This window comes from Hippocampus guttulatus, chromosome 2, assembly GCF_054856545.1.
Source record: "Hippocampus guttulatus isolate MCC_2025c chromosome 2, RoL_Hgut_1.0, whole genome shotgun sequence".
Classification (NCBI taxonomy): Eukaryota; Metazoa; Chordata; class Actinopteri; order Syngnathiformes; family Syngnathidae; genus Hippocampus; species Hippocampus guttulatus.
Window position 1 is genome coordinate 10,745,943 of NC_141262.1, and position 12,787 is coordinate 10,758,729.

At 43.8% G+C, this 12,787-nt stretch overlaps 1 protein-coding gene across 1 annotated transcript; it reads right to left on the reverse strand.

Annotated features, from left to right (window-relative positions):
• Positions 1-395: 395 nt before the first annotated feature.
• LOC147208478 (uncharacterized) lies at positions 396-12,215 on the reverse strand. The gene is made up of 15 exons (XM_086135998.1): positions 12,194-12,215; positions 11,841-11,963; positions 10,919-11,734; positions 8,641-9,060; positions 7,248-8,552; positions 7,077-7,160; positions 6,840-7,010; positions 6,572-6,688; positions 6,370-6,489; positions 6,217-6,273; positions 5,434-6,132; positions 4,637-5,342; positions 3,385-3,515; positions 1,743-1,796; positions 396-1,400 (listed from the first exon to the last, which is right to left on the reverse strand). Exons 2-15 carry the CDS (start codon positions 11,841-11,843, stop codon positions 1,272-1,274), a joined length of 4,812 nt encoding a protein of 1,603 aa, XP_085992124.1. The 5' UTR covers positions 11,844-11,963; positions 12,194-12,215; the 3' UTR covers positions 396-1,271.
• Positions 12,216-12,787: the final 572 nt, after the last annotated feature.

Here is a 12,787-nt window from a genome sequence, read left to right on the forward strand (position 1 = left end):
CCGCAGTAATCTTGTCTCCCAAGTGATAAAGAATATATGTCTGTGATTATTGTTTTCTTTTCCTGTGTTTCTCCACTATTTGTGTTCAAATAGCTGTTGCTTGAAGGGTTACAAGTATAACATTGGGACACCAACATGATGGTATTTTCGTATTTGTTAGCATTAGGCTAGAGAGTCTTTATTGGGGCAATGCTTGTGGCAACGTGTAATTCCTCTAGTTTGACAGTATACTTCAACTGGGGTTGGCAACAACAGCTTCAAGCCTTTTTTTTAACTTCTTTTAAAAACATTTGTTTAGAATTCTTCACCAAACTGCTGCTTGTCATGAGGTGAGTTGAGTTCACTGCCACTATCCAGCACTCATATCTCAGATTTTCGCTTAAAGCTGCACACACTTCTGTGACATACTTTTATTTTCTGTACAGCTGCAAGGTGTCAATGGCTAAACAATAATATCCATCAGTGATAGAAAAATACATCTGCCGTACAATGGTTACTTTACACCCGTATAGAAGTGGCAAAAACATGTTAGTGTATGTCAATTTTAGGAAACAAAGATGGTAGCGAGCAAACATGATATCTGGTTAATCTTTTAGACAGGATTGTGTGCAAAATACTGAAAAACTCAAGTAGATTCTGTTTCATGTCCACCGCAACATAGTCTTTGGAGTTCAATATCCTTGCTCATATTTGGCTTGTTGGGGGAAAATGAAGGCGAGAGACTCAGGTTGAAGCGTGTCAGCACATGATGCAGTTTGTGTCGGTTTCATTGGAGAAAAAAGCAACAACAACAAAAATTCTTGAGCGTCACAGCATCCAGAGGCAGCAGCAGCAGAGCTTTTCAGTGAATTTCTAAGACACACCATGTCCGTCTTTGTTGATCGCAGTGTGTACATGTGGCTTGAATTTGCAAAGAAGTGATCCAATCTTGTGGTATTCCCGTGCAAAAAGGCCCTTCCAATTAGAAATGCTGACATTGATAGTCACCGTGGCAGGAATCCTACACCTTTTTTTCCCAGTCAAGTTATCTCTTTGAGGTCCAGTGTCCCGCAACAAGTCCCCAAAAAGCCCATTGGACGGTCAAGATCATGTGATCTTGGTCTGTTGACCTGAACTGGTCCAATGTGATGACACCATCACCCTTGTGATGCTCGGATGCTGTTCGAGGTCATCAAATTAATGTCAGTATACAGTTCGACACCAGATTAATTAAAAGACACGAGTATCAATAGATTTGTGTATCGACAAATAAGAAGCCAGGTCAGTGTGATTCAGAGATGACCGGTCCAAGGTGGAGGCAGATACACAGTGTGTACGCTGTTTGAAGTCAGCCCATTGGAGCCCAGCGTTTGGATGCCGATTTGAACCGGCGAACTCAGTTCCACATTTTCCAGGACGCACTATAAAACAGACAGTTCAAATAGCAGGTTTGTTTACAGAGGTGGCAAATCCGGTTCCAGAAAGTGAAAATCCTGCCGCAGTTTGACTTTAGTCACAGTTGCTTCTCCTCAGGGAGCTCGGGTTTATCTGCCCTTTCTGGATCTGGATTTTGGAGTTTATCTACTATCTGTTACTTGGCACAGTGATGATGTGGCGCTTATAAGACTTACACTTTACCAAAAAAATCTATATCTTGAAAAATTCTAACAATGGAATAATGGAGAAATTCAAACCCCGAAATAAAGGAACAATTTTCATGACGATATTAAAAAAATAACAACAAACAACAATGATTCACACACCTTAGTGCATGCTGAGCTCATCACAGACTTGTAGAAGTCCCCGTTCACCAACACCTGAAAGTGCATAAATTTGTTAGCTGACATATAATTGATAATACTTAAAACTGGCTACTATTGTATTTTGATGCTTCTGTATTTCCAAATCCCATTGGAGTAGTGGTCCTCAGAATTTTTTACACAAAGTACTGCCTGTACCTCAAAAAAATACTTGTACAGTATGCGTATTACAGTACAATGTCAAGTGTACTTAATATTGCAAACAATGCACAGTTTTGAGTGTGTAAAATAGGGAAAACAACTACTTCAATGATGATTGAATTAAAATGTAATGGACATGAAGTCAAATAAAAATTGGAAAATAGGCAATTGTACTGGGTGGCAAGGTGTGGCAGCTACGACCTTTATCGAATGTCTTGCCAACCCCCAGTAATATGCACATTCACCGAACCCTTCATGAGAGAAAAATAAATATACTTTTTTTTTAACAAATTCAAGTTACTGTACAAACCCCCCCCCCCCCCGCATTTTTTTTAAAAACAGAAAAAAGTCAATAAAATTTCAAGAGATAAGTACACTTTTTTTTAAATTATTGTTCGACGTACTATTACAACAGTCAGACGTTGACTACGAAGCTAACTAAATTTCCCACAGCACGGATTGGACTCAACTCAACTGTATTTATAGAGAACTTTCAAACAGCCATCGCTGCATACAACGTGCTGTACATGGAGCAATTTAACATATACAATAAACAGTAAAACAAATCGGTAATAAAGACGTTAGAAAGCACCAAACAGTAAAACCAAGAACAAATCTAAGTCATGCTGAGTCGAATGCCAAAGAATACAAGTGAGTTTTGAGGAGGGATTTGAAGATGGGCAGCGAGGAGGCTTGCCGAATGTTCAGTGGGAGGTCATTCCAGAGAGAGGGACCAGCAACAGAAAAGGCCCGATCCCCTCTGAGCCTCAGTTTAGTTCTTGGTACTTCTAATAATGTCTGGTCCGCAGACCTGAGGCAATGTCATGTGATCATTTGCAGCCAGTGATGAACAAGCGGGCGTGTCATAACTAATTAACATGTTGAGTCACGTGTGTCTTACCCTCGATGGCAGAGGCTCCGTTGAACCCCTGAGACCGACTCACCGAACCCAGGTTAAGAACCACTGTGATAGAGTCTCAAAAACGGCTTTTCATTTTTGAGTAGTTGTATAGTCTTCATAAAAATCTATCTGCATCCATATGATTTTGTTAAGTGCAACCACTTGACAAAATAAAATTGAATATTTAAAAAGGTAAATACAACTGAACTGTGGTGCACTTGGTTAAAAAAAAAAAGTAGATTCTAAAACTACTCTAAAATGTATCTGGATCCAGATTATTTGATATTGTGCAACCCCCTGACCAAATAAAATTGATGACTTAAAAGGTAAATACAGTACAACTAAACTGTGCTGCACGTGATTAAAATAGTCCTAATCCACTGTAACAGTATGCAGTGTGAGCATTTCATTCTGTGATTTTTTTTTTTTTCCACAGACCACTCGAGGGAGTCCGCTTACACTTCATTCAATACTGTACCCTCATTAGATAATGCGACAGCGACACAAGTGGCTCTGATTGGGATTGAAGTATGTTGTGCCTACCCTGTAACCATACACAAAGGTGCCATGACTGCAGCCCAGCTCATCCAGAGGAGGCCTTTCCCAGCCAATCAGGAGGCCGCTCTGACCCACTTGTTTGATGACTTCCACAAAGCGCACCTCCGCTGGAGCGTCTAGGAGATATCACACGGAAGTCAAGGACAGCACAAAGACAGAGTACATACAGTATATTTTCCTTCCATTCTTTGTCATAATATGACATTTTCAGAACAGTTGACTAAGGAGGATAAAAATACCGAAGTCATGAGATAAACTTTGCAAGCGTGAATCTCCTGTGGCAAGTTGAAGCAGGGTGACCCCCCCCCCCCAAAACTGACTCCATTGATGTCTGAGTAATAACAGATTGATCAAAATTCCAACGACGTATTCAACTGGATACAGTTTTTATAAGTGATTTCACAAAGCTTCAAAAATGTTAAATATGCGCACAGCAGAGACGAGACACGCATTTCCCTTGTTGCCTCTTATTCTTTTGTGCCCTGTTAAAATTTGCTCTCCAGTTGGTGTATTTTTCTTGAATTTCCTCGATACACACATGCTCCCTTTTGACGGGTTAACCATGTTCTGACTGAAAAATGGCTTTTAATTGCTAGTGAATATCATTCTTTAACTTGAATTCTTTTCAATAGTGAACTAACTTTAAACTTAAACAATTTAATTATTAAATGTCATTTTTATACCCATCTTGTGAAACTAGAGGATTTCCGTAATAATTGTTTCTTGTTAGACCATGAAATTGTGTTCGTTTTGGCAAGCAGTTATCCTAATATGCTGTTTGTTCAATTAGCTAACTGGATTTTGTGAGCATACGTACGCACAATGTCCAATTAGACAGCTCTGGGAAAAATGAAGGGACCGGCAATCGCAACAAATTTTTATTGCAACGCAAAGAAACTTGAGTAATTGTCATTTTCTATCAATGGCTTTATGATTGGGTGACAAGCAAGGCGAGCAGCATTCACCCCAAAATCCATCCATGATGTTGAAGTCCTCTTATTTTTGTTTAATTGTTTAATCCGGCAGTGGTCTGGTTTTTTTTTTTTTTTTTGAGCACTCTACAATAAAAGGTGTGGATCATGGAAGTTGTTTTGAGTCAATAAAGGCATACAAATGATGCCATAATTCACCTTATTCCATGAAGCAGAAAGTAGCCCTCGGACAAAAAGATGGACGCACCACAAATTACTATTTCACTTTTGTTAATGGTTCAGTGTGGGATGCATGGTCAGATTACCTGGCTTGGGTCTTGAAGATCTCAACTTCTCTGGAGCAACATGGGATTTATTTGATGATCCCTCAGAAGGCGACTTGCATGTAGTGAATTCTAGGCCGTCGCACACAGAAGGATCGGCATTATTAGGTTTTATTACCCTGCTGAAAACATCAGCTTTGTGAGCAGTCGCTTCAATCAGGGCACTTGTGTCTGAGGCAGTGCTTTTTGGATTTGCGTCAGAACACACGAAGACGCTGGAGTCAGTAGTTTCAGAAATCAGGGACAAAGCTGAGGAAGTGGAATGCTCAGCATTAGCCTCGTCAGGAGAAATTTGTCTTTTCGGTTTTGGGGGCGTTGGTACGTTGGAGTCACTGCTTGAGGTCGAGTTGGTTTGGCTTGAGGCAGCAGTGCTCATCATTGAGTTAGTAGCAGGGCTTGTGATGGATACGTCGCCTTTAAAATGACGGTTCGCCGACAAGTGAGATGCGAACGACATGTTAGCGCATCTTGCGGTGACTGCATGAAAAAGTGGTGTTGGAGGCTGATTTTTCACAACAGGTGGCGATGTCACCAGTGAAGGGTGCTTGGCCGTGCTTGAGAGGGGACCACTCGGTGGAGCACTGGCATCGAGGCCATGCAACTTTTTCTGGGAAGACAGGTTCGGGGATGCAGGAGCTGAGAATGACATTCTTCTGGAGTGCTCGCCGCTTCCTCTGCCCACCACAACCTTGGAATTCAACCAGAAAGAGACATATTAGATTTACCAGGGACAATTTTTCTTAATTCGATCAGATGAAACACTGGCCCTACAGCTTTACCTTACAGCGACTCAGCAGAGTCTGTTGTAACTGCTCTTGGAGGTTAATGATCTTCTCAGGACTGCTCAGTCTCTTGCTCACACTGGCATGTCCGATCAAGGGTGGAGGTGCAAGATTCAGAATAGACCCGCTTGTGTCACACACCTTTGATGGGCCTAGACATGCCTCGGGTCTTATATCCAAAGCTCTTTTTTCAGGTCCGGCAGCAGAGAGAGAAAGCGCTTTTGCAATGGTTCGTTCGGTACTCTGAATTTCGGTCACATGTTCGGATGATGGTGGCGCCTGATTTTCCACAGTTGGCACAGGTGAGGTGGCATTTTTGCACCTTCTTTTTACAGCTGGCACACACCAGACATCACAACAGAAATCAGGGACATTTGTTCTTGACTCTTCCAAAAAAGGGTGTTTTGTTCCTTTCTGGTCTCTGCAGTCGTTGTAGGAATCATTCTGTGTGTGTCCACTTGTGTAGTTGTGGAATTTGGAAAGAAATCCTGGAGTGAGTCCAAGGTCTTGACCTTTTGCAAAGCTTCCTGGTGCGAATGCAGCAGCGTACTCAATCAGTACCGTGTCTCTGAGCAGCTCATCTGCGCGCTGTCTCAGTCTAGAATCCACAACACTGTGCCTGTGCAAGTCTTTCATCACCTGTGCCAAGAAGCCGTTTCTCTCTTGACATTTCAGCACCAGGCAGGAAAGCTTTGCCTGCCATTGGATGATACATCTGTCAGTCATTATCTCAGAATGACAGAAGTACAATCTGCTGAAGCGATCTAAGACTTTCCTCACCTTTAAAGGAACTAAATCCACATCAGTCTGGCTCTTCGTTTTCTGGAGTGCATCATACTACAAAGACAAACAAATACTGTACTGTACGTGGATGTCATACATTGGGAAAGAAAGTAGATTGAGACCAAAATCACATACGACACATTTGCCCACCTTGGCTCGGACTTCATCGTACCGTGTGCGGAGGGACACGAGCGCGCCCACGTCATCTTTGTTGTCCCGCCCTTTTTTTAGCGCAATATACTCCAAGTTCAGCTCCTCCAGAGCTACCGTCTATGGAGTCAGACGCACATCGGGTTTGACAACAGTGTGCAAGTACGACTCACAAAAGCAAAAAGCGTTTCTACACTGTGACCTTGGCTTTAAGCTGAGCTGCGAGGATCTTGTGTTGGTCCTCAATTTCTGACTTCAGTAACGTAATGGCAGCCTTTTCCTTGACCAAGGCGGACACTTTGCTTTGTAACTCTTTCACCTGCAACAGATACAGCCAACAGTTTTATCTTACAGAACTTTGTAACGGGAGATGCAAAAAAATAAATAAATACTGAGCCTGACGGGGCATCAAGTTCACTGCAGTCAATCATGAATTTTATGGAAGCTCCGAAATGGTAGACTGTAGTTACCTGCGTGGTAAGGTGTCCATTTTCCTGACAGATGTTGTCTGTCTGATTGATGAACTCGGTCAGTCTCTTAACCTCATCACCTGCTATGGATGCTTTCCTCTCTGCATTTTGCCTTCTGACTTCTGACTGACTCAACTGCATGCGTAGCTCTGTGGTCTGCCAATCTGTAATCTACACAAAAACAGTTCGTTTTCAATCGAAACGTGTACAAGGAGAAAAGATGCCGTTTACACTGACCTCTGCGTGTCTTTGTTCAACTTCTTGTGACTGCTTCAGTTCTCCTCTGACAACTTCAATCTCACCCACCAGCTCACTCGGTTCCTGATTTCCCATTGAAAAAAATATGAAAACAATCTTGGCATTATCAAATGCTGATAGCACACTCAAGGCTCCCATGTGTCTTTATACCTGCATGGTGCTGTCGGCGAAGTTTGTTCCATTTAGTTTGTTTTCGTCTTTAGTCTTCTTCCAGTTTGATGTGTTGTATTGCGTGTGGCTGTGAGGACCAGTTTGTTGGCCGCTTATTTGTTCTCTTTGAGACTGAAGTAATTTCATTATCTGTGCTTCCTCCTGTTTCAAACATCTGACTGAATGTTCAGTTCTTTCTCTTTCATCCTTCAAACTATTCATTGACTCAAGCAGCCCCTCATCGTCTCCTTGCAAATGGCGGCATTCTTGATTCTTATGTGTTGACTCTAGGAGAGATTCTGTTAGTTTGTCTGATTCCAGTTTCAAAGCCAGGACTCTCTGACTTAATTGTTCCTTCTCTCGCTCCAAACGTTGCACTGTCTGAGCGGTTTGTTTAACGTCCTCTTTTCCATTTGACAGCGACTCTAACAATTTCTCTTTTTCTCTTTCAAGGACCGGATGGCACTCATTGAGCTTCAGTTTCTTTTCTTTCAGACCACTCACCGACTTTGAAAGACGAACTTGCACGTCCTTCAGTCCACTGACGACCCGGATTATTTGGTCCCTCTCCTGCTTGAGACCATCCAGAGCTCGAGCGATGCCATCTTTTTCCTCTTTGAGTGCCCAAATTGTCCGAGTTAAGTGCTGTTTCTCCTCAGTTTGTGTTTGGACTGACAGAGATACATCCCTCTGTTCCTTTCTGAGAGTCACCACACGGCCATACAACCGTGTTTGCTCAACTTTCAGACTCTGCATGGATGTGGTAAGCTGCTCCACTTGATCACTACCTGACTTCACCAGGAGACAACTTTGTGGCTTGTAAATAGGCTTTAAAAATGTATTCTTGTTCTCTGGTGGTTGGCATGACATCAATTGTAGTCCACTTTTCTCTATTCCCACGCTCTCTGTCGAACATTCTTCTGGGTGGTTTTCTCGACACCTTCCGATGTTTTTTTGTTTATTACAATGCTCTTCTAACTTCTGCCGCAGGTCCATGATTGTATTGAGATCATCCTCAGTCTTTCTGGTGAGTTCTGTGATGAGACAACCGTGCTCTTGCTTCACCTGGTCCAGCTTGGCTTTGTCTTCCTCCAGATACAAAATATTTGCCCTCAGCTGAGATCGCTCGCTCTTCATTTCTTCCTCATTGAGCCCAATGTGAGTCAGCAGCTCCTCGATGCGGATAGCCATGGCTCGGTTCTCCTGATTGAGGGCGTGGAGAAGGCCATCGCGGTCGGTGACATCTTCTTGGACAGGAGATGACTGGATGGCATTAGCTTCATTACTGGTTAATCTTGCGCCAAACTGAATACAAAAAAGAAATCAGCACCGTGTTACTTATGTCAGTTCTTCATCATTTGATCAATATATACACTATGTGACAATACAATACCTGCTTCTCCTCTCTTTGGTTCCTGAGTTGTCGTTTCAGTTGTGCGTTTTCCTGAGCCATGACCTGCAGCTGCTGCTTTGATTCCTGAAGAGCGGCCTCCAGGTGTTCACATTGCTCTCTGAGACCCTCGAGGTCTTCACCTAAACCTAAGCTCCTGTATGCCTCCCTCAGGGCTTCAGATTCTTCGCTGTGTGTGTCCTCCACATTGAAGCCCCCCTCGGAGCCCCATTCCTCTTTTGTCTCTGAAGCCAAGTTGAGGGTTTGGCGACTGACGTGAGGAAAAACGCTTCGGGAGTCATTTTTAGATGCATACGGAGGATCATGTTTGGCAGTAATCGTGGGAGCCTGGGTGGCACTGTTGGAGGTCGCTGCTGCAGCCTGGTGGTGGACAGCTGAAACTGCATTGTGCAAACCCAATACCTTGTAGAGCAAAAAGAACGAAGAATTAGTGGAGCTAGTTTTGCTTTAATCTACAAATATGGAAAATCTTCTGGTACTACATGATCAAAAATGTGAACTACATATCCAGCCGTCCATTTTCTATAGTGTTTGTCCGCATTAAAGTCAAGTCAAGTCAAGTCAACAGTATTTATAGAGCACTTTCAAACAGCCATCGCTGCATACAAAGTGCTGTACATGGAGCAATTTAACATGCACAATAAACAGTAAGACAAATCGGTAATAAAGGCGGTAGAAAGCACCAAACAGTAAAACCAAGAACAAATCGAAGTCATGCTGAGTCGAATGCCAAAGAATACAAGTGAGTTTTGAGGAGGGTTTTGAAGATGGGCAGCGAGGAGGCTTGCCGAATGTTCAGTGGGAGGTCATTCCAGAGAGAGGGACCAGCAACAGAAAAGGCTCGATCCCCTCTGAGCCTCAGTTTAGTTCTTGGTACTTCTAATAATGTCTGGTCCACAGACCTGAGGCGCCGGGCAGGTGTGTAGGGGCGGATGAGCTCAGAGAGGTAAGGTGGCGCGAGATTATTCAGAGATTTGAAAACAAATAAGAGGATCTTGAAAATAACTCTAAAATGAATGGGGAGCCAGTGAAGGGATGCCAGAGGAGGAGTTATGTGCTCCCTCTTACGAGTACCAGTCAAGAGGCGAGCAGCGGCATTCTGGACCAGCTGAAGGCGCTTAATGGAGGACTGGCGGACTCCAAAGTAAAGGGCATTGCAGTAATCGAGCCGGGATGTGACAAAGGCATGAATTACTGTCTCAAAGTGTTCATGTGAGAGGAGAGGTTTTATTTTGGCCAGCTGTCTAAGGTGAAAGAAGCTGGATTTAACAACGGCACCAATTTGCCGATCGAGTTTGAAATCACTGTCCAGTTTAAGGCCCAAGTTTGAGACTGTTGACTTAAGATAAGGAGACAGGGGGCCCAAGTCTACAGGATGGGATGTACAAGGGCCACTGGGACCAAACAATATCACCTCTGTCTTCTTTTCATTGAATCTCAAGAAATTTTGTGCCATCCAGGTTTTGATGTCTTCCAGACAGGATAGGAGATATGAGAAGGCGTCTTTCTTGCTCAGTGGGACATAGATCTGGCAGTCATCTGCATAGCAGTGGAAGGGAATACCATGTTTCCTTAAGATGGAACCCAATGAGAGCAGATACAGCGAGAAGTCGCCATTGAGCTGGAGCCTATTGTCTTAGGGTGGGGGCGGGGTACCTCCTGGACTGAGCCACTCAATCGCAGTGCAGCGTGCACAGCGGACAAACAGCCATTCGCACTCACGTTCATGAAAACTTTTGAGTCTTCACTTGGCCTGAATTGCATTTAGGACATAACCCATGCAAGCATGGGGAGAACATGCAAGCCACACGTGGAAACTGAGAAAGGTGTTGTTCATGCTGCCAAGCTGAATAGAGAAAGAATAGAAACGTATCTCACTGTGCTCCACCGTTGGTGCTTCGAAAAAACATGCATGTTTGGTTCATCGAAGACTTGAATTGTCCTTAGCTGTTAATATGAATGTTTCTTTGTCTATGTGGCACGTCGGTGTTAATGCTTGGTTGCCGATACAGTATGTACCCAACAATTGATTGGCGGCCAGTCGGTGGAGTGCCGTGCCTCTGGCCCAAAGCCTCCTAGAATTTTGGATCGAGCTCATCCGCAAGTCACAGCATAGAAAAAGGACAGATGTAACATAAAACAAGAGGGATTTACCGTCAACAACAGCACTCGGTCTTAGCTGAGACGAGCATGTTCACCCTCATGAGTAAATGTAATGAAAAAGAAATCACACACACAAAACATAAAATAAAATAAACACCATTTCAGAGCTTCCTTCTGGACGATGTACAACTGTGTTTGTGTCAGAGGCAGCAGAGTAAACATCAGCAGAGATTGCAGACGACTGACTGGGAGTTTGTTTAGTTGAATCCGTAAGGTCATGTTTGAGTTTGTTGTTTTCCACTCTTAGCTCTTCCACCTCCTTCATCAGGGCACTTTCAGATAAGTTCAGCTTTTGGAGCTCCACCTTCATCTCTTCCACCTTGCAGCAGAGGAAAAGGCTGCTCTCCTGGGCCTCCTGCAGCTGCTCTATCAACTTTCTATGCTCTGCAAGCCCACTTTCCTCTCTCTCCAGCAGCACCCTGAGATCCTCCTGCAGGGTCACGATGAAACCTTGCAACCTGACCTCATTTGAATTCAGTTTGGTGTCTGTCCGCTTTTCGTTTTCAGCTGTTCCGTTGTCGCCCTCCTTCTTTCCATCTCGCTCTCCTCCATCATTTGGCTGCCATTGCCTCCTTCTGCCTTCATTTTTCTCTTCTTCACCTTCACACTCTTCTCTAGCACCTGGCTCCTGCCAGTGTGTTTCAGTCAAGCAGGGCACAATTCGGACCGCGCTCAATGCTGCGACATCAGTGGCCGCACTCACGGTCATGTCCAGTAGCTGCTTTTCTAAAGTGTAGATGCGCGTCTGCAGGGTCTCCTCTCTGTCCCTCGCTAGGCTGAGCTTGTGGTGGAGCTGGCCTTTTAATTGGTCAAAGTATTGGCACTGGCGACCCATCTCATCCTCTTTGTCCTTCAGCCGCCTCTGACAACGCTGCAGTCGCTCTCGCCATACACATTGCACTTTGTCACAAGTCTGGACAGAATATTGTATGTTAGTATTCGTTGTTTCTTGTCTGCCACATCCTCAAACTACCGTTAAGAAGATAATAAAATGACAAACACGCAGAGTTCTGACTCACCATGGTCCTACCCTCCTATCTCAGCGTACAGGGTCTTCTCTGATCAAGCCTCTGGGATGGGCAGGAGTTACAGACAAGCGACTCTTGCTGCAGGCTCCTCCCTGCACTCTCTTACTCTCTGATCTAACCATCACAACACAGAGAAAAAGTCAGTGTGTCATCCAACTTCACAGTCTTTCCCATTACCATTCAGTAAAAAGGAGCAAATTGCTTCTTACTCTGAATTAAACGGACACAATTGTTACACAGGGAGATAGATGTACAGTACCAGGCAGCGTGCCAACGTCAAAATACGAAAAGGTGTGTGTGTGTGTGTGTGCGTGCGTGTGTCACGTCGGCGCGTCCTCGCTTACCTGTTACTCTAGTTCCTGTTTGACTGAATGGTTAAACTTGGGAGTCCCCTCAGAGGCCCCAACTCTCAAACACACTCAACAATGTACAGGCTCGAGTTGCGTCCAGCAATATCCATGGTAACAGGACTGTTTTCACTTCTCCCAAGCTCTCACAGGGTCATGTGACCATCTTTTGGTTTGCTTGTGTTCCCCCGGTGACTTTTCCTCTAACAGAGGAAACAATGGTATCAATGATCTGTATGCACCAGAAAACGCATTCTCTTCACGAAATGAATTCAGTTGTGCATTTTTTTTCAATATTGATTACGCTCATCTATTATTGACATTGTTAACAGCTTGGGAGCAAGTTGGAGTGGATCACGAGCTCAAGTTACTGCAACTCCTCTTTTGGGCTCAAGATGTTTTTCACCAATCATCCCAAACTGCTCAAGTCAAATGACACAAAACATTCAAATATTCAATTCAAATATGACAATCATGATACTCTGCAAGTGATGCGTAATCACCTTGTATTCTGTGTTGTACTGACTGTAATTTTCCTCTTCTCCACGCAGATACAAGCCAGTAAGTTCATCTGAGCGGATTTGTAAACAT